Source organism: Alosa alosa, chromosome 6 (genome assembly GCF_017589495.1).
Source record: "Alosa alosa isolate M-15738 ecotype Scorff River chromosome 6, AALO_Geno_1.1, whole genome shotgun sequence".
NCBI lineage: Eukaryota > Metazoa > Chordata > Actinopteri > Clupeiformes > Clupeidae > Alosa > Alosa alosa.
Genome location: NC_063194.1, coordinates 22,792,246 through 22,818,582, shown reverse-complemented (window position 1 = coordinate 22,818,582; position 26,337 = coordinate 22,792,246). Strand labels below are relative to the sequence as shown.

Genomic DNA, 26,337 nt, shown 5'->3' with positions numbered 1-26,337 from the left:
ATTTAAAGCCAAAATCTAGCATTTAATTAGCCTATATTTTTTTGATGTAAACTTTCAATTTTCAGGAGACACGACGCCCTGCATCACTACCTCATTTGTTGGATGCATGCCAATTTTTGTGAAAACCTGTCCATATGAGGTCCTGCAACTGACACCACTTTCAGTATTTCAAGAATCACCAAGACTGAAGACTGACTGATTAATCAGCTGCCAATATTTGCATAAGAGTGACCTGTTTTATGTGTCAGTCTTAATGAAATGGTGTAAGTTCATTCGTAATGACATATAGAAGCTATGTATCCAATTTCAAACAAATCAGCCATGTCACTAGAAGCAGCAACATGTTTTTCTCAGTTCTTCTGACATGGTTTGGTTTATCTTGAAAATTAATTTTGTTGTTCAAACTTCCATAACATTTCTAAAATTCAAATGGTCCTCTTCCACCTGCTGAAGTGGTTAAAACATTCAACCTTTTCCCAATTGAGGCGGCTCACACCATGTTCTTGGACCCCAAGGATCACCGCTTGTGGCTATAACTTATCTGTCTGGACAGGGTAGGGCTATAGACATAATTTATCATGATGGTATATACCACCCTGTTGTTTATAGTGTGTGCCTATATGTAGCCTTGCATTTACGAAACATTTATTGAATTCAAACATATACAGTCAACTACCTTCATCTCATAGGCCTAAACATGCATATTTGTACATATTAACATACAAATAAATGCCAAGTAGTCTGCTCAAATAGCCCTCACTGAAGCTCACATTATTGATGTGTGTACATTAAACTTTCCTCAAGTTTGAAGAAAGAATATTTTATAAAGTCATCGTCCTCAAACTAGCTCCTTAAACTTTTCACAAGTGCAGTGTAGCCTACAACAAACTATTGTTCTTTGCAGAAACTAAATCATTGAACATTAACACTCTTTTTCTTGGAATTGAAAATATGTTTTCCATTAATACATTTTCTTGTTTTCCCCTCGTTCAGGCTTCATCTATTTCCAACTATGTGATGTGTTCATCATGTCCAAATTGGTGTAATTTGATATAGTAGCCTACACACCATTCTGTTGTTTTCATTCCTCCAAAGCACGTGTACGCACGAGAAGCACCGCCCCCTAGTCATTCATTCGCTGGGATTAAGTATATATATGCGATGTGGGCCAATGAACATTCTCCACATCCCAACACGAAAAAATCAAAACGCCAGTTTAAAAAGAAAGACCCTAATATATTTTCAGTTGTCCGGCGAGAGTGCCATTTCAAAACCTAAAAAAGCGCAAACTATTGTGCATTTGTTTTCAACATTAGGTTAATTTAATGCAAACTTTATTTTACAATGAGTTAAAATGCTTAGAAGTACAAATGTTCGTATGATGAACAATCCCAGACAAAATACATTTATATATTCAGTCTGTATTTGTTTGCATCATGTGGTTCTTACACTAAATCACTCGAATAAAAGAAACTGAAAGCAAACGTAATGTTAGCTGCACATAGGAGTCGTACCCGACTTTAGACAAAGAAGGCCTTACATGAGCCATTTTTAATTATACGGTTCCATTGCGTGTGTTCGGTTTTGGAACGTTGCATACCAGTCTGCAAAAACCACAGGCACATTCTGGCTCCTTGCGTTGTTTGGTCCTTCATCTCCACTAATCGCTGACGCGCTTACCCCCCGATGAAAACATTCCAAGTTGCGTTTGAATAGTATTATAGGCATTCTGTCAGTAAAAATGCTGTTACGAGAATAAATACCAAAGGACATCGCTTTGCCAAGAGAAAGACGCTAAGAACATTTGTTGTTACGAAAAGCTAACATGAAAAGTGGGCCTGCAAAGCTAGCTGAGCTTATGTTCAAAAGAAAAACATTTCTGTAAGGACGAGGAAAATTGGAAAATTGCAAGCAGACTGCGGTGAGATAAACACGCATCCATAGTGACTGTTGGCTACCCTTTTGGGTGCCTATCGGAATCATCATTTCCGGACTTGTGACAGCGGGGATAGTGGAGCGAGACGTGGGTCTGAGGAGCCAGGGGAGCGGAGCGGTGTCTGTGTCCATACCAGCACTGATAGACGACAGCATGGCCACAGGCAAGGGAGACGGGAAGTCGCCGTTATGGCAGAATGAAAGACTACGATTCATCGTCTGTTTTTGTGGAGTGTTTGTATGTTATTTCTACTATGGCATACTCCAAGAAACAATGTAAGTTGAATTAGCGCGCCATGGCTAGCAATCTCACACAACAGAAGTCAGAGGAGACACGTCAGGTTTCATTGAATCTCAACGAGCCAGCTGTCTGAACTTACCATTAGGCACATTTAGTCATTCTCTTGCTCAGTTTACCAAGCGATAGTGTAGCTAACAATCTAAAATAACATTAGGTTGTTGTAGTTAACAGTAGTGACATTCTGCGCATGAAACTATTAACAAAAAACCCAACGTTATTAGATGGGCCGATGTTAGTTGATGATTGTAGGTTTTAGCTAATGCTAACGTTAGCATTTGCTTGTACCAGTAGTTACGAACAAGCAATAATAAAATTAGTTTTTGTACACCTCTCTGTAAAATAACATCTTCACAATGTCTGCGTATCCTTGCAAATAAGCATTACTCTGGGTTTCTCTTGTAAAATGCACGTGTTCGTTCAGGTGACTTATGACATATAGTCTGATAGCGAGTAGCCAGCAAGGGACCCGTAACGTTAGTCGAATGTATGACGGGTTATTTTAAAGTCACTGTTTAGTAACTCCTAGGCATTATGCATGTCAGACATGATGGTTATACGTACATAAGGCTGAGGGGTTACCCGTGTTTTTAGGATTATGCCTATGTTACATGTACACACAGGGGTGCTGCTAGAAAATGACAGAAAATAAATCTGGGCCCCCCCAAAATGCTAGGGGGTCTGGGAGCAATTGGTAACATTCATTGATTACAGCATATTACAATACAACCTATAAAGACCTATACTGGTAATGGTGACTCCTGTTAAACTCACCTCGGCATGGCATTTACTGAGGATAAAAAAAAATCATACACCCAAACAGTGTTGGGCAAGTTACTTCAAAATTGTAATATATTATGTATTACTTATTACTGTCATTTCAAAGTAATTCATTACATTATAATATTACTGTCTCTGAATTGTAAGGCATTACACTACTATTGTATTACTTTTAAGTTACCTTTACCAAAATATCTAGAAATATGGATTTGGAATTCTAAATGCAGTTTATATGCTCAATGCAGCTCATTGCACTTCTAATGAAGGGTGATGTGGTACAACATAATGACTGATCTCGACTTAAGGCTAACAACAGTAGAATGCAATAGGTGCAGTGATTGCTCATGATGCAATACAAAGAACAATCATAGCCAGAATTTTGTTAAAAGAAGACAAAAGGTCAAAGTCTGGTCAATTGTGATAGAAATGCTGTAACTTTAGGCTTAGGCCTACTCATTAAAATCAACAGAGAGCCCACTACCTGTATATTGTAACCCAAAACTTAAAGACATGTCAAGATAGGCTATACAGTGCAGTATGTCATCATATGGCCAACTATAAAGATGTAATTTGCCTGTTCCCAGGGATGGGTAGTATTTCTGAAACATGTAATATGTGTTTCAAATGCAAAATAGTATTTTGTCATTTGTATTTTATTGGGTTGAAGGAAAGGGTTCTGTATTTTGTATCAAAATACTTTATTGGTGTGTATTTTTGTATTTTAAAAATACTGCAAAATACTATATGTGAAAAACACAAAAAAAGTAGATACTACACACAGGTGTAATGAATAATTGGTAATTAGGCAACAATGGTTTATGTTTATCACAATCAGCTAATGTGAGAACAGCTGTGTTCAACAACACTTACGGCTCTAAATAGATAGATAGATAGATACTTTATTGATCCTCAAGGGGAAATTCAAGAATACAAAAATACAGTATTTTATTTTGATACATAATACGGTTAGGCCTACTGTATTTTGTAGTTTATTTTCATATATTAAAAATGAGGGTATTAGGTATTTTATTTAGAAATACATTCTGAGGTATTTTTGCCCATCCCTGCCTGTTCCCAGCATTAGCACAACACTTTGCGATGATTAGCTTGTCACCTGTGACGATATATGCTAGGCCTAAGTGACTGACCTATCTGGGTGCGTTTGAAGATGCCTGACGAAATCAGACATTGTTGAATAGGCCTAATTTATCCTGGTGCCACGCACCTTGCATGTAGCTGTTCGCATATTTCCTCTGTGTACGAAGTTATTGTAACTGAAAGTAACGATAAAAGGCACAACTCCGGGAGGACTTCTTGTCGCCATGGTCAATGCTTTTTTTTTTATATATCTGTGAGTGTAATGCACATAGCGATGCGTTACGTTTACATAATGGCAAAGGGGCAATGCCGCTCGTTATACGTTTCCCAAAGTATATGTAGCAATAAAATAAAATAGAAATACATGAATACATTTAGATAAAAAAAAGCAATAATTGCATGAAATACAGCTTGTTCAGGATTCTCAAAACTGGAGTCCGAGTCAAGTCTGAAGTCTTTTGAGTGGAGTCGCAAGTCATGTCTGAAGTCACTGTTTTTGCGACCTAAGTCCAAGTCCCCATCTTTTTTACATTTATATCCCTTCATTTTCTTTAATTCAAGTTCACAGCACAAAGCTGACATGCACTAGAAGAGCATTTATGCTTTATCAAGAATCAAAAAGATTAGCGTGGCACCGCTCTAGATGTGTCATTAAATTAATTGTGCTATTTCGCGAGGCAATATATTACAGTAATTACATTACTTTTGTAACTCGTTACTCCCAACACTGCACCCAAAGCTGATAACCCATTGCAGGATGGGACATGAAACTAGCTGTCAGAGCTACGTGACTGCATGCACAGACTATGTGACCATATACAGTAGACAAAATGAAAGCAGTCATAGAACCACAGTCTTCCTATTTGTGTGTGTGAAAGAGACTTTATATCTTGTCACTATGCCTCTAACTCCTTGCAGCTACGTGACTACATGCAGAGACTAAGTGAACCGCATGCATAAATTCAAATGAAAGTAAACATAGAACCACAGCCTTCCTATTTGTGTGGAAATAGACTAGTCCACTGAAATCTTCCCATACTGTTAAAAAAACCTGTACAGGTCATTTAGCAGATGTTTTTATCCAAAGCGACTTACAAGGGCCATTCTCATCAGATCAACTCAGTACGGTGTGCAAACGACCTGCAATTTACGACAACAAACAAACATGCAAATCGACAAAACACTAGACAAAACACAAGCAACCTAAGAAAACATAATCAATTTTATAACAAAAAAAAGTGCATAGCCTACCTATCCTCCTGCAGATGGACCTTAGACAATCTTAACTATTTTTTATATACAAAATTCAGTCAGTCAGTCATTCAAACCAACCAAGTTATGCAGCAAATACACTTTACAAATTAACTATACATTTCATCTTACTTTCATTATGGCATTATGGAAAAATATCTATATATTCCAGCCCCCCATTACAGAAGCAGACAGAGTTAGATACATGATACAACAAAGTTGCGGCTCAACAGAAGGGTATTTCTCTCGGAAATAGGTATTGTCAAGCGCTTGGATCAGCTAACTCTGTAGGTCACACATTTCTAGTTTTTTTTGTTGTTCCAGGATTTTTCATTCCTAACAGCCCCATAACAATATCATTGTCCCTTCAGCACACGAGGAGAATATGGCCAGGGAGAGTCCAAGGAGAAGTTTCGCTATGCCACCACACTAGTGTTCATCCAGTGTATCATCAATGCAGCATTTGCCAAACTCTGTAAGTGATCTTTCCGGACACCTGTGTCTGTGTGCCTATGCTATTGTCTAAGCTATCTTTTTATTTTTATATACACCATATGCCGAGCCAATAGATTGGGATACTATTTTTAAAATTGAAACAAATATGTTGAAGAAGTGGTGGATTGAGTGCATCATGTTACTTCCCTGAATTATGCATTATGTTCCTTACTCTTTCTCCTTTAACTCCAATACAGTATTCTCCTACTCTGGCCCTCTTTCCCCTGCTCTGTTGTGCACGAGACTTGCTCATCGCTTTCATCCCTCTCCTCTGTTCTCCTCCCCAGTGATTCATTTCTTTGAGGGTTCCAGACAAGACCACACAAAAAGCTGGCTGTACGGGGCGTGTTCCCTGTCATACTTGGGCGCCATGGTGTCCAGCAATTCAGCCCTGCTGTACGTGAATTACCCCACACAGGTGAGTGTTGTCTTTACCTTAAATGATTTAGATGACTTAAGTCTGTCTATATACACACATGCTGTCAAAGAATGAAACAAAATATGAGCAGTTAATAAACTGCATGTAAAAGTCATTCCCTGCATTGGTTGTGAGGGTGGTTGCAGTCAAGCCTGTGCAGTGTGGATGTGAATCACATATAGTATATATATATATCTATGCTGGAACCCATGCTATTATGAATTTCAGTGTCCCTTGGTCTACTCTACAGATTTCTCACAGTACCCTTTTGACCCATTGTTCAAATTAACCACCCCCCTACTCCACATAACATGTTCTCTTTCCCTGATCCTTTCCACTTTAGTTTTTGAACACACTGTACAGTACAAATTTAAGTGATGTACTAATAAAAACATTCCTTGTTCTTTATCCCCTTCATGTATATGTTTTAAGGTGTTGGGGAAATCTTGCAAGCCAATCCCAGGTAAGTGGTTATCACAAGTGGTAATATGTGGAATAGTAAAGGAAATTACTTTTCTTGATCTTGAGTATGATGGATGCTAGGCTGATTATCTTCATACATCAGCTATACGTACCACAAAAAAGTTATTTTTTCAAAATCAGGCTTTTGTGGAACTAGGCATTCATATGTTTATTACAGTAATACAAGGCATGTTGTCAGTGTCTATATGTGTATGATATAAGCACGATTGTACTCCCCAGAATTGTGTGTGTTCTTGTGCCATGCAGTTATCCAACATGACAGACAAAGTCGAGGTGACCGATGACCTCGTCACACACACAGGAATCCATATTTTTTCCAGTTTTTCATGTATTATTAGTGCCTGGTAACATTTGCTCCAAGACATATGTGTCCCAAGACTGTCACAGCAACAACTCATTTTACATTTTTGTAGACATCAACATGTCCTGTGCTTTGTTGACTCCCAGTAGATGGGCATGATTTCTGGTTCCCCCAGAGATGACGAATCACGAGACGTTTTTTCTCAGTGCTACACATGGGCGTATTTAGTACAGGCTTATCATGTTGGCCCAACGGCCATGTCAGCCTGTGCAAACACACGTCTCCATGTGTTAACTGACGTTGAGTCAACTGACGTTCTAGTTGCATATGCAGTGCATTGCATTGGGAATAAGGCCGCACTGCTCATTCGGCTGTCTCTATGTCTCTTTTTCTTTAGTGATGATCCTGGGTGTGACGATCCTAAGGAAGAAGTATCCTCTTGCCAAGTACCTCTGCGTGGTGCTGATAGTGACCGGGGTGGCCCTGTTTCTCTACAAGCCCAACAAGGGGGGCTCAGCTGTGGACGACCACGTGTTCGGCTTTGGAGAGATGCTGCTGGTGAGCGGTTGCTCTGTTTACGATCCTACTTTTAGATTCTGTGTCTCACAGAAAACAAAATACCCCACAATTATCCCCCTCAAAAGCTGCTACCTGATACAACGCTGAGGGGCATGAGTGATAATGATCTCCCTGCACTCCCTGAGGGAGTGTCCCAAATAGCACACTTATTCACCTCCTTGGCTGCTTTTTCGTTGCACTGATAAAACAAAGATAAATGTGAGGCCGATCTGGATTTTAGCATCGCGCTAATTACAGCGGATTTGGCCAGTTGCACAGTCATGTTGAGCTAATCACCATTAAAACTGGAAATGAAGCATCACTGCCTCAGTGCCCTGTTTTATTCTCGTAGGGATCATTGTTCTGTAAACAGTAAGCGCAGGAATTCCCCAGAGCAGCATGTTCAAAGGCAGTGATGGTTATGTCTCTTCACAATGATAAAAGAGCTTTGGGATCTTATGTAATGTATTATTCCTCTGAAATAGAGAGATTACTTATTTATAGTCTTTCTCTCTTGTGCCATAAACAAGACATTTCTTCCATGGAGTGCTCTTTTCGCACTGAATGTGAACAGAAGATTGTCAGACCTTTATTATAATTTGAGATTTCAGACGAATGAAAGTAGCAGTTCATATTTATGTACGGACGTGAAAACTCCCAGTCGGTTATTCATTAAGTGCAAACAGAACATCCGTCAGTAGTATTTTAGGGCAACTTTGAAGTTTCGTAAGTGCTGGTTGTGAAAATGAAACACTAGACACAACTGCTCTTCTCTGTGACCCTGAGTGCGCAACAGTGATTCAGGTCCTCAGACTGAAAGGATAAACTACAGTGGCTGTGCCATTGAAATACCCAGAACATTCGGATACATGCATACTGTAGTTGTGTTTCCTGTGCTCTCTCTCTACTGCAGCTGTTGTCCCTGACCCTGGATGGTCTGACTGGCGTGGCCCAGGATCACATGAGGGCGCGCTTCCAAACAGGAGCCAATCACATGATGCTCAACGTCAACTTGTGGTCTATCTTGGTACTGGGTCTAGGTGAGACAACTAAGGAGTGATTGGCTTTGCTTTGCTGTTTAGCTTCCTAGCTACAGGCTTATGTATGGATTTTGTTATTATATTATAGGATTTCAGAAATAGATGTTGCAGGGTATTTTTTACATAGACTAGTTCTGAAGGACAGGTGGTGTTTGAAAGTTTAATACCAGGAATACAGCTACATATCTCATACAGCTCTTTTTTTTTTGCTTTGACATTAATGGAAAAAGTAATTTCGGCTAAACTGCTGGTTTCCGACATGGCTTAAGGCTAAATATCTGTATTGCATTGTGGCAGCATTTATTGCTCCTCGCAACCACCAGGTGGCAGCAAAGCTCCACAGGACTTTTAATCATTTCAGTCTATTGTGTGATGAAAGAGGAAATTGCTGAGGTGTCTGTACTAAAAACATGGCCCAGAATAATGGTGGAAATACAGTCAGGGCCTGGCCTGAAAATTGGTGGACTAGGTAGAGGAACTGTGTGTGAAAACCTCACCTCCTCTTTGCTTATTTCCCCTTTCGCTTTGTGTGTTGTGCTCAGGGGTGCTGTGGACTGGTGAGATCTGGGACTTCCTGGGTTTTACTGATCGTTATCCCGGTATCATCTATAACATCATGCTGTTTGGACTTACAAGTGCACTGGGCCAGGTGAGGCATGTGTGTGTGTGTGTGTGTGTGTGTGTGTGTGTGTGTGTGTGTGTGTGTGTGTGTGTGTGTGTGTGTGTGTGTGTGTGTGTGTGTGTGTATGTATGTGTGTGTAATTTATTGACCCAGACTCTCACACATTGTATCATGTTGACAGCATGTATATTTTGCTGTTTGTGCTCATATAAAATGCACATCATCCTCATTCGCTCACATGATGTGTATACACACACAAACACTTCATACAGTTCAGATAAAGTGAAATAGAAAGTATTTTTCAGCCAGTTATTCTAATAGAGTCTAAACCATTCATCAATCATGACATCTGGCTGGTGAGGTGTGTTATTCTTGCTGGTGTCACATGGCATTCTTTTCACCCTCTTCCCTCAGACCTTCATCTTTATGACTGTGGTGTACTTTGGACCCCTGACCTGCTCCATCATCACCACTACCAGGAAGTTCTTCACCATCCTGGGCTCTGTGTTGCTGTTTGGCAACGTTATGTCTAACATGCAGTGGACTGGAACCATCTTGGTGTTCATGGGTAAGTGAATGAATGTTTAAAGCATCTATCTGTGTGGCTTTAAGTGTTTCTGTCTGTGTTCCTTTTTTATCATTTTATGGAGGTGGCTAGTTGTTCTGGCGCAGCGTTGTTACATCTGTATGTTTTGTTTTTGACCTGCAGGTCTTGGACTGGATGCAAAATTCGGCAAGGTGCCTAAGAAGACAATGCACTAACACTTGTCAGCTGGAGGTGTGTGTGTGTGTGCGTGTGTGTGCGCGCGGAGAAATGGAGAAAGACAGAAAGCATGTGCAATGGACTGACAGACAGTGATCCAATCTGTCTGCCTTCTTCTGGATCACACATAGCCATGCTCCATGGTAACAAACAAACACACAAACAAAAAATAAGTCCGGCATCTGTTTCTGGTGAGGTTCATTGGACCCTCACCACACTTCCTGCACCTTTTTTTTGCCCCTGTGCTGGGCAAGGATTCATCTCATCTGAAATAATTTGGCCGGTTAAAGACGAATGGTCTCTCTTGAATTTGTGTAGTGCCGACGGCCCTTGTGTGACATGGACAAGCTGTCCACTTCCAGGTCAACCCAGATCCCACCAGGTGTATCTGGGAAAATGTAGTTCCAATGCAATGGCTACCGGTATAAGACTACAGGTCTCATGCATCCTTCCTCACTGTATTAGCTTCTTCAGTCAAGCAAGGGACTCATCCACTCTTGCTTGAAAATGTACCAAATCACATGTATCATCATGTAACTGTTCATTTGTTGTGTATAAAAGGAACTTTTTAAAGTACTATCAAATAGACTGGGATCGGAGAATATCTTGAACTGTACGCGTACACAACTGTACTGTTAGTCTTAACGTCATACCTGTTGTAGCATTTTTCTAATCAGTCAAAGGGGGCATATGTCCTTGTCCTTTGTAGGTGTTGCATACATCTCTCAAATGTCTTCACTGATAGCTGTTGCATTCCCTGTATTTTGAAACAGGAATCATAAAGCACACAGAAAAAGTGAACTGTGGCTCTTCATTACCCTTAAAACATGGGATGCAGTAAGCCACCTGACCAGATGGATTTTTTTTTTTTCATCTCTTTGAAGATATAGCCCTTTCATGCCACAAAATTTTTTATTTGTAGTCCTTACTTTCAATATGAAGGCATTGAGTCATTGCGCTTCTGTCTGTCTACATCCTTGAACTTGCATAAAAATGAAAAACTGGATAGAATTGCTTGATTATTTTTATACTGTTTTTAATGGTTATGTCCTATCCATATTTAGAATGTATATGTCCCAAGTAATTAATAAATTATTTTCTCTTTTGGAGAAGTACAGTTTAGAGGAACTACATGTTTTGAAAAGGGAGTATATATACAATCCATGTATGTCTAAACTTTTTTCATTCTTGCTCATATCTGCCAAAAGCATTAAACAAACCTGCCAACAACATCCAGTCTGAAGTCTAAAGCCCTCTTGACATTAAATCAAGATTGGACAAGGGTCTTGTGGTTGTGTAATTTTTATGTAACTTAATGACCATATTATGTAAGAAATTGCTCTAAACTTAACCTAATGGGCAAGCCTTATTTTCATCGCTCTCAATGCACTGTTAATCATAACTTTATTTAATTTCTGTTAAGTGACTCAAAGGTTAATGGTTTGGCTTAAGTTAAAGTTTAGGAGAAAAATATGGTTCGGTGTGAGGATAATCACAAGGTAATGACAATCTGATGAACAGAATGAGCTGAAACTCTAAATGGAGTGTGAAAACTTCTAAGTCAGCTGATTCAGAAGAAATTGCTTGCAACACTTGGACTTGGAGTTTTTGATGCTTCCTAGAAACAGGAGAAAAGTCTGAATTAGATGGTTGCACAATCTAAATATTCTATTGTTGATGGAGGATAAAACCATTTCAATGTTTAATTAAAAGAAAAAAAATATTTTTGTCAACTAATTTGTGAAAACAATTCATTATTAATACATAAACACGTAATGTAATGTAAAAATAGACCTATACCATCTGAAATATGAATTTATATTTTAAAAAAAAAGGCGGGTCTAGGAAGAAAAATGTGCCTGCATGCGTGTTCATCTTTTACTATTTATTGAACCATTTAAACGGGTTTTGTGAAGCAATTCTGCTTGATATGTTGGTTATACACATCCACACCAGACCTTCACAGCTATCAACAACATGTACTGTCGATTCTCATGCCTATGTGTAATTTCTTTTACTGTCTATGGTAATTTCAGAATAATGTTCAGAGAGGCATCCATAGGCGATGCCTACATGAATACAGTTTTCAATATGAACAGTTAACACCTAAAAAACTTTACACCTAACCTTTAAGGTAATCCCTATCTATCAAGAATATATGTATACTAGAACTATTTCTGTTGCCTCTCTTCTAGCATTAAATTTGATCAGGCACTGCAAGGGACCCATGATTCTATTTAACGTGTTTTCCTCAACAGTCTCCTAGCCAAGTTTACTGTGGGTCGGTCCCGATAAGGCCGTGTTATTCTGCACATTGTGGGACATCTACTCGAGAGATAAACATGTTCGCTACGGTTAGCAAACAGCTTAGAAGCCATCCAGCTGTAAGTAATAGTTTGGGGACAAAGTCTGACGATTAACAGTGACAATTGTATCGGGAATTCAGAGATATGAACACGATGGTAACAGGCAGTGATGTTAGCTAACCATAGTAAGCATTTAGCTTGCTAGTTGACGTCAGTAAGTTTTGACCAGAAGCTGGCTGTTTTAACTTCCTGTTCTAATATAAATGTGTGACATTTTGACTACAGTTTGTATGTGTATCTCTAAATATGCACAGCTTAGTTTGTGAGTGTTAGTTAACCCGACGATTGAAGTAGGACACTGGCTTGGGGTCACGTCAGGTAAATGGTAGTAGACAGACGGGACCCTCCACTTAGACATAGTTAGCTTAGATGGCTAACGTTAGCTTTAAAATTATCGCTGAATATGGTGAATGTCAACTTGGAACTGTGGCGTGTGAACAGTGTATATGTGATGTGCCATTAAATATCACAAAATGTTTTAATCTTTAATAAATTAATTAGCTACCAAAGTCGATTAAACCATGACTTCACCACATTATCCGTTAGTATTAGCGGCTAGCTTCTTAAACTTAATAGGCTAACGATAAACTCCCAGGCAGCCAAAGGCCTTGGAGACTCGTTGGTGTTGGCGACCTCAAGGACAAGTCGGTTGTAACGGGAACAGAGTTACTCACTAGAGTCATAACAAAGCAAACCTATTTTAATATAGGCCACACAAATAGTAAGTAAACCACATTTGTGTGGTTTGGATTGGATTGGCTTTCTTTATGTTGTAAGTTGACTTGATTTGTGCCCAGTTCTGGATCGAAGTGACATTTATCAAGCCAGATTAATTTACAGTGGTAATAGGCTAAAGGTCCTTCATAAACTTCGTTTGAATGGAAACAAGTGGCATTTTTTATAAGAGCTGACAAACACATTGCCCTCTTTTCTTTTACTATAGCTTATTCCCCTGTTCATTTTCATCGGTGGTGGTTGTGGTATGTGTTTGACCTACCTGGCCAGGCTGGGCCTCAGAAGTCCTGACGTTTGGTAAGATTTTTGCATTACTCCAACATTTCTTTCAACATCTTCTCACAGGCTTTTTTTTATTATTATTATTGTTTTGACTTCGTGTGCCTTCATGTCAACTTTTATTTTATACACCATGCAACCATATTGACTTATGGTTGAAGTTTTGGTACATTGCATCCTTTTATTCACTCGTGAACTCATTTGTTTTATCATTTTATTCATTCACTCACTCAGCTGGGACAAGACGAACAACCCTGAGCCCTGGAACAAAATGGCTCCAACTCAGCAGTACAAGGTATTGGAGAACTTGTCCATGAACATCATAGAATATAGAGATTAAAATCATGGTTTCTGACTTTGTTAATCCACTGAATTGTCATTAGGAATTGCCCGTACCATAATTCTCCCCAGACACTAAGTAGGCACTGGAGAACAGAAGAGGCCTGAGATCCTCCATTTATTTATCTTTTTGATTTAGGACCTCAAGAGAATTAACAATATTTCAATTAGTTGTAGCGATAACTTTACTGTAATAAAATTCAAAATGTTCACAAGTTATATACTAGAAGTTACAAGTATGCAACAGAATTGTAGTAGAAGAATAAGCTCTGATGCCCGCAATTGCCAGTCCACGTTGTAGTGTTGGCAAGAAGCAGGACTGCCTTGGCTAAATCCAGCCAGAATCGACCAGCTTTAATCTATAATCCTCTAGAGGGCTGTGGATTATCTCACCTGGCTTTTTGATTTGCTTAATAGTCACAAATCTAATCAAGCAATCATTCTTTGCTAATCACATGAAACTGATTCAAGTGTAGGGATTTCAGTCCATGTTGTAAAGTCTGCAAGGGCTGTGCAGGTGTTCTTTTGGGTTTTTTCCAACCATGTTCCTTCATAGGCACTGAGTCTTTTTCGCCACAGTTGTTTCAGTTTGTCTCATTTATGAATTTATTTATTTGCCATTCTGTTGCTGGTAATTCACCTTTCTGTGCTTTTGCAGTTCTACCGTGTGAACCTGGACTACTCAAAGCTGAAGAAAGAAGGTCCTGACTATTAAATTCCTACACAGATCAACTGCTTCAAAAACAGTGCTGGACCAAAGGCTGAGAAAAAAAAACATCTAAACTAAAAGGCTTCCTACATGGAATGGAGACCTCTCCCTGTGTACCCCTTCCAACCCAGGCACTATTTAAAGAAGCTGGATCGCACAACACTTTGTCAAGTCCCGTTTGAAAGTCCTATTTAATTCCTAAGCTTTTCTAAATCTGTTTTTTCTCATTCTTCATGGTTATTCACAGCAATAAATGGAGAATTCTCTCCCTGAAACAGATTGATGTTTGGGTTTTCATTTTAGTTTGTATGGCCTAAAATCTAAAGGTGGACTACTTGGTTTACAATTTCATTATTCATTATTGTTCATTGTTAAGTTATGCCTTGAATTTCCCCTTGGGGGGTCAATAAAGTATCTATCTATGCTATGGCGAAGCTTGAAGTTGACTGTGGAAAATATATCAAAGATCACAATCCCCAATAAAAATGTACCCTGGAAATCCAGAGTTCTCGCGAGAGCACAATTTGAATTGTGTCTGCAAGAGACTCTGGCAGTGCTGCAAGTCTGGAGTCAGTCAGTAAACATGGGTCGTTGTGTTATCCAATAGCGTCGGAAGTCCGGAATCAGTCAGAGTAAACATTGGTCTAGTGTTATCCAATTTTCAAATGCATGCTTGGTGCCGCCCCTCGAGTTGGGCCATTACATTATTCGTGGCCAGACCCTTACTCTTTCTAGATTACCAAGGTCTGGATTTTCTAGGCTAATAAAAATGCACAATTAACTAATAAAAAAACAAATCAGTTAAGTAAAAGTCTGGAAGGGCAAGCTCCCTGTGGGAAGGGGTTATGTTGGGACAGGCTTCCCCTTAGTCCTCATATCACCTAGTCCTCGCTCACAGTTGAACTTTGTCATGTTGTGGTGCTGTTTTTAGAATGGTGTTCCTGGCTGCTGTCCAGACAGCAATGTGTGACGTGATGGTGGTGCAAGGGTTGGTGTGCAAGGAGAGGACAGCTGAGGGTTAGTGTACTCTGTGTGTGTGTGCAGTATTTTCTTTTTTTCTCTTCATATTATCTCACCATTCTTGTTTCAATCATCCTGGCCAACACTAGTTTGACAATAAGAATTGAGAAAAAACAACATTGTGTATGGAATGGATGTCTATGTTAGTTGATTATAAACATCTGTATGGAGTGAATAGCTGATGGAATTTTGTAGTCCACAAGGCGAGCATTATTAGCATTCTTGTTCTTACTGGTAGTTAATTTACATCTAGGGGTTTGGTGGAGAAAAAAACAATTCTCCCAGGGTAGACTTTCACTCTGTGCTCTATTTCCCCTTGATCCAAACATTAAAGTCAGCACATCATAGTAATGTTCTTGACTGGCTTAATCAGGTGTACCCAGATAAATTAAGAATTGCACTGGTGAGCTCATTAAGGGCAATTCCGCGCAAAACTCACATCCATAACGCCAACACAATGCCACGGCCATGGCGTGGACTTGCCCTTAAGCTGTTTTATAGCAGTGATGCATGATACCCATAAGATGAGTTGGCCATTCCAAATTTCTTCTTGGTTGGAGAGATGTAGGGCTGCAACAAGGGACTGAGACTATGGTAATCAATTGGTTTTGGGGGCCATTGAAAAAGGTCGTATTCCAACTGTTGGAAGTTGACTCTTTCTGCTTTGCTTAGCCTACTGCTTCATGACAGTAACCTGAATATTATCGGCGAGTGGATAAAACATATTGATTGAGGATGTCATCTTGAGCATTGTGAAACGCTGATCAACATTTTTTTCCACAATTTTTTGACATGTCAGACCAAACGACTAATTGTTTAAAGAAACGTGCTTCTTCTGTATGTGTTGTTAAGCCCACCAGGCTCCTTTTTGGTGAGATAACATGAGGGAGACCACATTTGGATAAACGTTTTACAAAATATATTTAAAACGAGTATAGCCTCTTTTATAGCACCAGGCCACAATCAGGCAACTACAGACTCCTGCCTAGTAATTCCGCCCTGCAAGATAAGAAAACAACCAGACATACAGGCAGGGCCATACCTGTGTGTGTGTGTGTTTGGGTAGAAGCAAAGCGGTGTTACCCTTCTCTTCATCATGTGCATGTGTTTGTGTTGGGGGTGGGGGGTAGTTGAGGTGATCAATAGGAATTCCTCTGTGAAAGTGTGCATAGTTGTTTCTTTCCCCAAGAATGTGATGATTCTCTCCCCCGCACGCTATGAGCTTGGTAAATGTCAGCAGGGGCCAAGCTTCGTCTATTTGAGACAAGGCGGTGGGACAGTGGATAAGAATCCAGCTCCGTGCAGAGCTGTGAAATGTCAAGGAGACCTTCGCGATTGAGCAGAAATCCACATCTGAGATCTTTACTCGCCTCCTCAAAGGTTGGCACAGCTTCGCTAATGAAAGAGGCTGTTTCTTTTTGGAGTTGTTAAGCGACTGCGTACTTTTTTGCGGCGGTGATCTAGAAGGGAAAAAACGGCGAGGTTAGAAAAACTTATTTTAATTGAAATGAAATGTGGGAGAAAGTCAGAAGCAAACCGATGAGACCTTTTGCTCAGCCAACACGTCAACTTCCTGTCAGTGAGGTGCGTGTGCTGCTGGAAGAACTGTAATCTTCGTGCATTCGTGCATTTTCTATTCACTGGTTCCAAGTGTAGGCCTATTTAGATTAATGAGGATTTTTTATTTCCGATTACAAAACTTTCTCAGAAGACACGATGGGAAACGATATGTAAATTGGGTTTAAATGAGTCTCTTGTTGAGCACGACTCACTGTAGAACTGTGGGAAAGGAAAGGTATGGTGACATGTGGCCATTATATTACTGCTACAGTTTTGTTTGCTAGCAGTTTTCCTGAATTCAGACATAATGGCCAGAAATCAATGGATACACACTCAAGAGGTCACCACTGTCTCTGCCCCGGGGCTGTTGCTGTGTGGGGCTTTGGACAGAATATAATGAGTGAGTAGCAGGAGACCCCATTCAGCCATATATTGTAAGATGCAGGTCATTAGAGGGGTCACAGTGGTTTAAGATTCATGGACCATCTTGATTGTGACTAGCACACCAATTGTCATGGACACAACATTTTCTTTAAGTCCACTGAAAAAAAAAAAGTTAACTTATTACCAACAACCACCCTTCTTCTTTTTGGCTTTCAGTTGTACCATGCTCCTCAATGCTCCTTATAGCATTGGCAAATAAATGGGGGTTAGTCTTTGAGCTTCCTGATGGACAGTTTGACTTCAGAACCACACAGAGGTCACTAAAGGTCAGTTTGAAAAATTCATTGTCAGACATTCAAAGCATGTCAGTGCAAGCATGAACCTCCTGGGAGACATGCAGCAACCTGCAGCCCACCTCATATATTCAGTTTCAATTTCATTTTCTCACTTACACACACACACACTCACACCATGCCTTTTCACTCAAGTTCTTCCACAGACAAATTGGTACAAAAACTGCACCTTCATGGAAAGTGATGGTATGAATTTACACCTATAATACCTCTGTTTACCAAAATGAGTTAAACACACTGACAGTAATGTAAGACAGCTGAATATTGCCATTATTGGAATCATATCGATTGTAGGGGAGTAAATCACAAAACGATACTGTCACAATACTTGGGCCAAGAAAACAATCCTACATACACCAATTAATAATCGAAAAACAGCAATTCTGCGATATTGAATGCAGATAGAAAATCATCTACAATTCATCACAATCTGTGTAACTGAAGAACGAAATATCCCAAGGCACAGAATATTTGATGTACAAACAAGTGCATAGGGCTTTGAGCTACTCTCCATTTTCTCCCTAGAAATGTCTTCTTCACCGCAAGTTTATTGGGCTCATTGATACCCTCATTGACACTTGTCCCCACATGAAGACATTAAGTAGTACCTCCAATTCTTCCATTTATCCATTTAGAGCAACTGCATGTTTTGAGACACCTGGCCAATACACCTACAAGAACATTTATATGACATCCCATTCTAATCTATAGGCATAGGATAGCTATACTCTTTTATGAAGGATTTCAACAAGATTTTGGAGTGTGTGTGTGAGATCTTTTGCCCATTCAGCCAGAAGATAATTTGTTAGGTCAGGTTCATTCCAAAGGTGTTTGAAGCGGTTGAACGGCTATACAGGCCAGTTAAGTTTTCTCTCCTCACCCCACCTTGTCTTTATGGACCTTGCTTTGTGCATCCTATGATAGTAACACGCTTTAATTCACTGAGCTCTTTAGAACCACCCATTCTCTCAAAAATGTGAATGCAGCCTGCATGACTAGATGCTTGGTTTTATACAGCTGTGGAAATGGCTATGAATGAAATGCATGAATTCAGTGATTAAGTCATTGTTTCCCAATCTTGGGGTCGGGACCCCACGTGGGGTCGCCTGAAATTCAAATGGAGTTGCCTGAGATACTGGGTATCTTACAATTGACATTACATAAAAATGTACATACTTTAACAAAAAATATTAAAAAAAAAACATGATATTGAAGTTAAGTAACTAATCGGATCCTTCATTACAATCTGGCTACGTAAAATAAACTTAGACAGCTCGCATGTTTGATTGACGTAATCATGCTTGATCAATGTTTCAAACAAAGTAGCAAAACAACCAGACGCACAAACGACATTTGGGGAAAATCAAAGTACCAGAATAACTGAGGTGAAAGTTGCTCTTGGGATACTACACTGACACAAATGTTCAAACAGACAGGCCAGAGCAATAATGTGTGCTTTTAGAAGGAATTCTCTGTGCAGGTCAGTCCCATTTTGGATTAAATTGTTAGCACAGTAGGGCAGCTGTTTCCTGTCAAAGCACAGTGAAATGATGAATATAAATTTCATAAATATCTGGAGAATTCAGGGTAGTATGGTACATAATTTGATATTGCAGTTTTTAGAAAAGTGCCAGTCGGGTTGCATGTGGTAGTTTTAATTACTGTTGTCAGCATGGTCATTTATCTTAATTACCTCATTCTTTTTAAATGTATGAATATAACCTGATAGATTTGATTTGGGATCATACAACTTCTTCCCTCTCGTGTGCTTGTAATTCGTTTTTCATAACATTGGGATACAGGCATGAAATAAACCCTACTGACAAATAATGTTGACGATTTTGACTATGTGTGCATTGGCATGGTACGACATTCACCTCAGGACTATACAGTCATGACCTCACATACCTGGGGAGTATCGACCTTGATGACCTTGGCCATGACTCCTCACTGGTATGTGCTCGCCGCATCTGACAGATGGGCTTGGGAACTCGTTTTGGGAAACTCTCAGCTGTGATTGGGTTAGGGCTTGGCACGTTTGCCCGTGATTGGGTTACGGGGCTGGAAAGTGCTCACCGATGATTGGGTTAGCCTGATGGATGGGCTGCTGTGATGACAGCACATGGCATGCTGCTCATTGCCAAGACAGATACACACCAGAACCACCAAAACCTTCCTAGCATCAGGCTTTAATCTGATTTTCCCACTTCAATGTTCAAAAACGGTTCATGAAAATACACAACAAATGTATTAGAGAAAAAGACAAAGTGAAATTACCTTTTTTGGGGGGGAGGACACTCACAAAGAATTGCTAACACTACTATGCTTTGAAGGTATTTCTAACATCTCAAAAACATCTTCTCTACTTTGCTCAAACCTGCGCCGTGGAATACATGATAACGTCCTCATCCATTTATAGAAGCACATGTGTATTTTGGCTTTCCCATGACACACAAGACAAAGCAACGGGCTCGTTGCTTTTGTGAAGGCATGGCAGAGCCACCACAGAGCCATGTCCATATCGCTGGGGAACGAAGACAGACCGGCAGAGACGCAGGATGTGTTTACCTCTGGTCAGTATTGTGGGTTAATTGGTGCATCAGGGGTTTAAGTCACTCAGCAATGCTGTTTCCTTTAAAAAAAAGCTCTCAGAAACCGATCTACGGATGACTCTGTTGTACGGATCAGTCTCTTCGTGGGGAGAGGGAAAAATTATGGCTGTCAAGCCAACGGAGGCACCAGGCATCACGTCTGCTCACGTTTAAATCTGTCACGCCACCCTTGTGTTAATTACTAACCCTGTTTATTTATTTATTTATTTGTTTATTCCTTCCCCACTGTGCCTGAAAAAGCGGGTCAAAATTTAAATAGCTGAAAATAGAACATCTGGCTGGGCCTTGTCAGTCAACGGCGCGTAATAAAATATGGAAATCGGGCCACGCTTCAAAGAGAAGCTGGGCCCTGCGTGGCGTTCTGGGGTCTTCTGTGCACACACACACCCCTTTTTCTCAAGCACGCCAGCAGAGCGGCAGCAACCTGCTTCTCCTCTTCTACACCCCCCTGCCCCACACGCACACACACACACACACATCTCTTCACCACCACCACCACCCAGCGGTGAAACACGGCGAGCATCCAGGTGCCGCGGTGGGCCACGCTGTCGCCGCTGCCAGCTCGTTAACGCTGGCAGTCTGGCGTGCGCCGGCAGCTGGCATCATTAAACTTCAAACCCGCCGTCGACCCGGGGTGCCACCATGCTGAGACCGCCTGCTCTGCTGGCTGCCACCGGCTGATTAGTGCAAAGCCCCCATCAGCATCCCCTACCCCAAACCCCCCCACACACACACACACACACGCCTGGTCCCAGCCCACCCCCGATAAGTAAAGCAAAACACTTCCTCGTGACGAGGTCCTGAACCTGCAACTCCCTATACCCTCTGAAACAGCCAGCCATTACTGGGCAAGTGCTGGTAAGGGCAAAGGTCATCTTCCATAGCTCACCTGATTCTGCCAAATGTCTTTCTTTCTTTCTTTCTTTCTTTGATGTCTCACTCTTGTCTTTTCCTTACTCTTTCTCTTACTTGTCTTTCGTTTTCTTTCCCTCTCTCTCTCTCTCTTCGCTTCACTTCTCCAACTGCCATACGCTGTGTGACGGACTGGCTGCCTTTGCGCTGTGATTCCCTGCGCGTGTAATTAAGTCGTGAATGATAACGGTTCAATTATTTGCCAAAATGCGTCTCCACGGAGTCATTACGCGCTCACTGATGATGGAGAGTCCCTGGGCACGCCTGGCAGAGGGGGGAGTAGGGGAAACAGGGGGGAAAAACGGGATACAATGTGCCTCCATAGACTTTGTAATTACACTCTCTTTCTACGCCAGTGAATGCCATTGTCTCAAAAGCCAACAAAAGGAGCCAGACGTGTGATCTGCTGACAGGAAAAATGGCTGCTCTTTGAGGAGGCGCAGTTGTGCTGAGGCCTCACAGATGCAGGTGAGGTGGTGTGAGAGATTTTCATCCAAAAGCGCATTTTCATCCAAAACACAGCTCTGCGACTCCCTCTGTCGTGGGAAACTTTTTGGTTCTTCTGCCTCCTTTCCCTCCTCAGTGTCCTAAACTTCAGTTATCCAGTCCGATGCTAATGCAAAGACGTGGCACAGACCTTCCATCATGCTTCGCAAAAGCATTGCGGGGTTGTCATAGTGATATGCCCCCCCCGCCTCCCTCCCCATCCGCTGGGTGTCTTGGTCTGTAGATCTAACAGTCTGTCAGGCGGTTTGGCAGGAGCCCTGGGGTGATGGCTTGCTAACCATACTGCTTGACTGAGACAAAATGTCTCCTGATCGTATCGCGCATCAGTGTCAGGGAGGAAAGGAAAAAAAACTAACGACAGAGCCATAGCATTTCATATTATGTTCTGACTGGGAGCGGCGGTGGTGATAGTGGCTCTGCCGATCGCAGTATAATTCCTGGTTTAGCAGGCAGGGGAGGTGCAGCTGATGTGCGCTGACGGCGCCGTGGGGAGCCGTAATGGCGTCAGGCAGAAGAAAGAGCGCAGCTCTCCGGGCACGGGCTGCCGCCACAGATGAGGCCCTTTGTGTTTATTCAGCATTCAGATGCACTGATAACGAAGCCCCGCACATGACTGGACACACACACAGACACGCGGCTCTGATGGACTAGGTAAATTGAAGCGTTGCAGGACTGAAATCCTGCCTGTTTGGGAAAGTGAGACACATGCAGGGATCTGGAACCCCCAAGGAGCTTTTGGCTGGTTTTTTCATGCGCTCATACATTCTCCCTCGCAGAGCTCTGTAGCTCCCAGCAGGACGCCTTGTCGTTTTTTTTCTCTTTTTTTCCCCTCCCTCTGGTCTGTCGATGTAGGTTTTTTCCCTCGCCCTGTCTCTCCGTCCAGTCATTGGTTTCCAGTGACATTAACTGTAACAAATGGCTGCCGGGGTTAACGAAGAGCCTGATAAATACACAGCCGCAGCATCATTAGGTCTCCAAGGGCCCATGCAAAGCAATGGAGCATATGTGGCCCATACAGAGGCTTTCTTCAGAATCAATGCCAAAATCGACCTACAACCTCTAACACTGCAGGGTCACCTACTGACATGCCTCCTCAATCATTCTTACAGTCAAAGAGGCAGTACACTTAAACGATTGACGGGCATTTGGAAATGCCTCACGTGACAGTTTTGATTGAATTGCATTGCTGTTGTGCATGTACCTTTACTTGGTAAGATAGAACATAGATACAACACTCCATCCTCTGCTAAGGCCAAATGCACAAGCCCGGGTCCAATCAGTTTTCAGATTTGCATCAGTAGGCACCAGGGATGCACGAGCTGATCCAAAATATGAGTTATATGTGAAAAATTTACTAGTCAAATATGACCTTATGGCTTAAATCAAAGTAATATGCCTCAACTATTTGTTAAACTTCATTGGCTGACTCCAATCGTAAGAAGATGCAGAGAGTACTTCTTGTTACAGTTGTGCCATGCTGTGTGAGTGAAGAATGGAGACAGGTAAGACCAAATTTAAATTTAGAGTAGCCTATAGGCTTGTGGAAGCTTGTTTTAACTGGCTATTAACTGAATCAACAATCTTGTCCCAATGATAATTAACAGCCCAGTAAAATAATGCTGAACAAACTGCATTGTTTCCCATGGTTTTCTTAATACCCCATGCAACCCACCATAGGTGAAACTGCCATAGCCTACAGCCTAACATAGAGTGTTTGTGCTACATTGGTTTGATGAAGGGATGTCGTGATTGGTGAATGCTTCAGGTAAGTGTTCTTGTATAATGAAAGGCAGAAAGAGACATTCTATTGTCATTGAAACCTAGGCCTGCAGTAGAATTGTTGGCATGAAATGATGCATGAATGTGAACTTTTTTGAAAAAAAGTGGGTAAGTGCAATAATTGTGGTTTGAGTTGCGGTCAGGTTAAATTACAGCATCAGTCGGGTTTAGGTCGCCCTAGATAAGACCTGCGCATTACTGTTTTAGGCACCCAACTTGGCTGTAGTTCCTGACTGTGCCACAAGGAGGCGGCTGTGTTTTTGTCTGTTCGCCTGGGTGACTTGCACCATCTCCCGAGTGACCCCGGTCTGTAAGCGCTTGACTCGGCCAGCAGAAGGCAGGAGAGGCTGGGCCCTGGCCCCGTGTTGCCCAGGCCGGGGGTCCAGGAGCTGGGCAGTGCGCATGGAAGACAGAAGGTGTGTGGTTGTGGGGGATTGCTGGGTTGTAGTGGAATACTGTATGCAGAAAGAGGGACTAGAACCTCTGGACTCCATCTGTTGCCCGAGAGGTGCCAGGGAGGCGGGAGGCACAGAGAGCCAGAGACAGGTGGGCCCGCCCCCGCCAGCTGCCAGCCCATCCAACACCTGCGCTTTTGGCCACGCTCAGCTTTCTTCCTCTCTCCTCCAGACTTCTCCTCTCACTTCTTCCCCGTCTTGCACTCTCACTCTGGCTGCCTTTCTCGCTTCTTATGGACCATGTCAGCTGTCTGCATACATGATGCCTGTGAGATTCACATCTGCTGCTGGCCTTTCATGGGTAACTTTAATGTATTACTGAGGTGCACTGAAAGATACACCATAGCTTAACTGCTTGATAGCAAGTGTTCTTGGAGGTTACATATATGAGTATGCCTATGGTTATCTGTTTGTGTGTGGTGGTGGTGGGCTATCTGTGTTGTTGCATGAGTGTGTGTGTGTGTGTGTGTGTGTGTGTGTGTGTGTGTGTTTATGACGGCATGCATGTTGTGACTGACTTGCGTGGAGTTGAGTCCTGTTGGCCTGTAGAGGGCGCTCTAACCCCTCGTGGCCCCATTACTGCAGGGCCGCCATCACTTGTGTAGTAGTAGTATTGCCAAACTTTCTTGCCAAAAGCACAATATTTTGCATACTCACTGCAGATCCTGCATTTGGGTTCTTACCATTATACTGAACATTCTAAGTGTGTGTGTGTGTGGGGGAGTGTGGGGGGGGGGGGGGGGTTGCCTTATATTACCATTAGTTACTATTCTTTTGCCTTTACTAGCCTATTATAAAGAGAGAAGAGTATATTACAATCATTGGAAGATGGTTTACACGATAGGATAGTGACAGCTGGTGTCCACAATGTAGTGCAACAAATAGTGACAACTCTGAGCATGAACCATATCACCCAGTCCCCCCCCCACACACACACACACACACGCACACACTCTTTATCCTTCCTTTCATTCTTGAAGAGGTTGTTGATGTAGTGATTATGACTTTTTCGCACTATAGTTGTGTTTATAGGAACACTTGTGGGCAATGCACTTTGCTTGAAATTCTATAACAGCTGCATCATTCTGCATCCAGATATAATGACTGTACACTTGATAGTTAACTGTCTCAAATTATTTTATCCAGCTGGACAGAATCAGATTTTTTTTAACAAATAAAACTCGTGTGCAATTGCATACTATTCAAGTGTTCCAAGTTAACTATGAAGCGATATGGCACACCAAAAAATGTCCTTTGAAATGTGCTATTGCTGTGGCATTCCTGGTGATGGTGACCATGCCGGTTGCAGTGTGTAGGCTTTTGCTGGCTCTCTGCTCTGTCCACCGGGAACAGGGTGAAACGGCCGCTGTCGCGTCGCTGGATTTGTATTCAAAGCTGCACAGGGGCTGGGATCAAAGCACAAGGTCTCAATGTTTTTACACACTTTGGTTTGAGAGAGAGGGAGATAGAGAGAGCTAGGTCAAACTGGCACATTATTAATTCCAATACAGTATTTTCATTTACTTACAAATTGACTCAAGGAAAAGCGAGTGAATTAGAATTTTGTTGGGGGAAAAACAGCAAACTATCTATGCCTGATGAATTATTGTGCGTCCCATTATCAGAGTTATTTCTGATTTCATTTCTGGTCTAGTAAGGCTATATTTTCCCCTCCTGTATATTACACATAACAGACATTACAGTGAACTGTCCTTAGAGTTTTAGAGCTGTAGACTACACCAACCTTGGCCAGACGAACCTACCTAGTTCAATGAAGTTAGCACAGGAATATAGCCTTAAATTTGGTCTTAAAAATCTTTCCCCCAGAGCATCAGTAGGCCTAAATGGACAGAATTCTGTGAATTCCTGAGTGAAATCATGATCATCAAATGCATTTGCAAGACAAATCATGCATCATGATGAAAGATTTTTTGGATAGAAGTCCTCTCTCCAAATTATTCAGGGCCCTGCTAAATAGGCCTAACCCGCTCAAGATATGAGGTTGATTGGCAATAAAATTAAGTGATGACTCAAGGATTTTGTCTTTATTTCAGGTAGCCATAAAAGTAAGACATGTCTATCAAATTGTTTGAGCAGTGAAAAGTAGATCTACAATTTGTATTTCTGAATATGATTCTGGGCTATATGTTAAGTTTCTAACCACTCTATTTACCTCAAAAAAACTTTTTTCTGTTTCAAATCACCCTGGTGTGAGGAGACATCAGGGAAAGTGCTAAGAGAGAAGAGAGAGACAGGAAATGTTCATTTTCCACCTCTGCAGGTTG

The 26,337-nt window shown here is 41.4% G+C and overlaps 2 protein-coding genes across 3 annotated transcripts; both read left to right on the top strand.

Annotated features, from left to right (window-relative positions):
* The first annotated feature begins 1,613 nt into the window (after positions 1–1,613).
* On the top strand, positions 1,614–24,533 carry slc35b1 (solute carrier family 35 member B1). 2 transcript variants are annotated; one of them, XM_048246248.1, is made up of 10 exons: positions 1,614–2,211; positions 5,734–5,837; positions 6,145–6,275; positions 6,708–6,738; positions 7,457–7,617; positions 8,531–8,657; positions 9,200–9,306; positions 9,694–9,847; positions 9,989–10,071; positions 24,503–24,533. In XM_048246248.1, exons 1-9 carry the CDS (start codon positions 2,090–2,092, stop codon positions 10,039–10,041), a joined length of 990 nt encoding a protein of 329 aa, XP_048102205.1. In that variant the 5' UTR covers positions 1,614–2,089; the 3' UTR covers positions 10,042–10,071; positions 24,503–24,533. The 2 variants fall into 2 exon arrangements, with proteins under 2 accessions (XP_048102205.1, XP_048102204.1); XM_048246247.1 differs by lacking the exon at positions 24,503–24,533 and having other exon boundaries at positions 9,989–11,325.
* On the top strand, positions 12,269–14,749 carry ndufa4a (NDUFA4 mitochondrial complex associated a). Its single transcript, XM_048246249.1, has 4 exons — positions 12,269–12,426; positions 13,352–13,440; positions 13,657–13,717; positions 14,420–14,749. Exons 1-4 carry the CDS (start codon positions 12,385–12,387, stop codon positions 14,474–14,476), a joined length of 249 nt encoding a protein of 82 aa, XP_048102206.1. The 5' UTR covers positions 12,269–12,384; the 3' UTR covers positions 14,477–14,749.
* Positions 24,534–26,337: the final 1,804 nt, after the last annotated feature.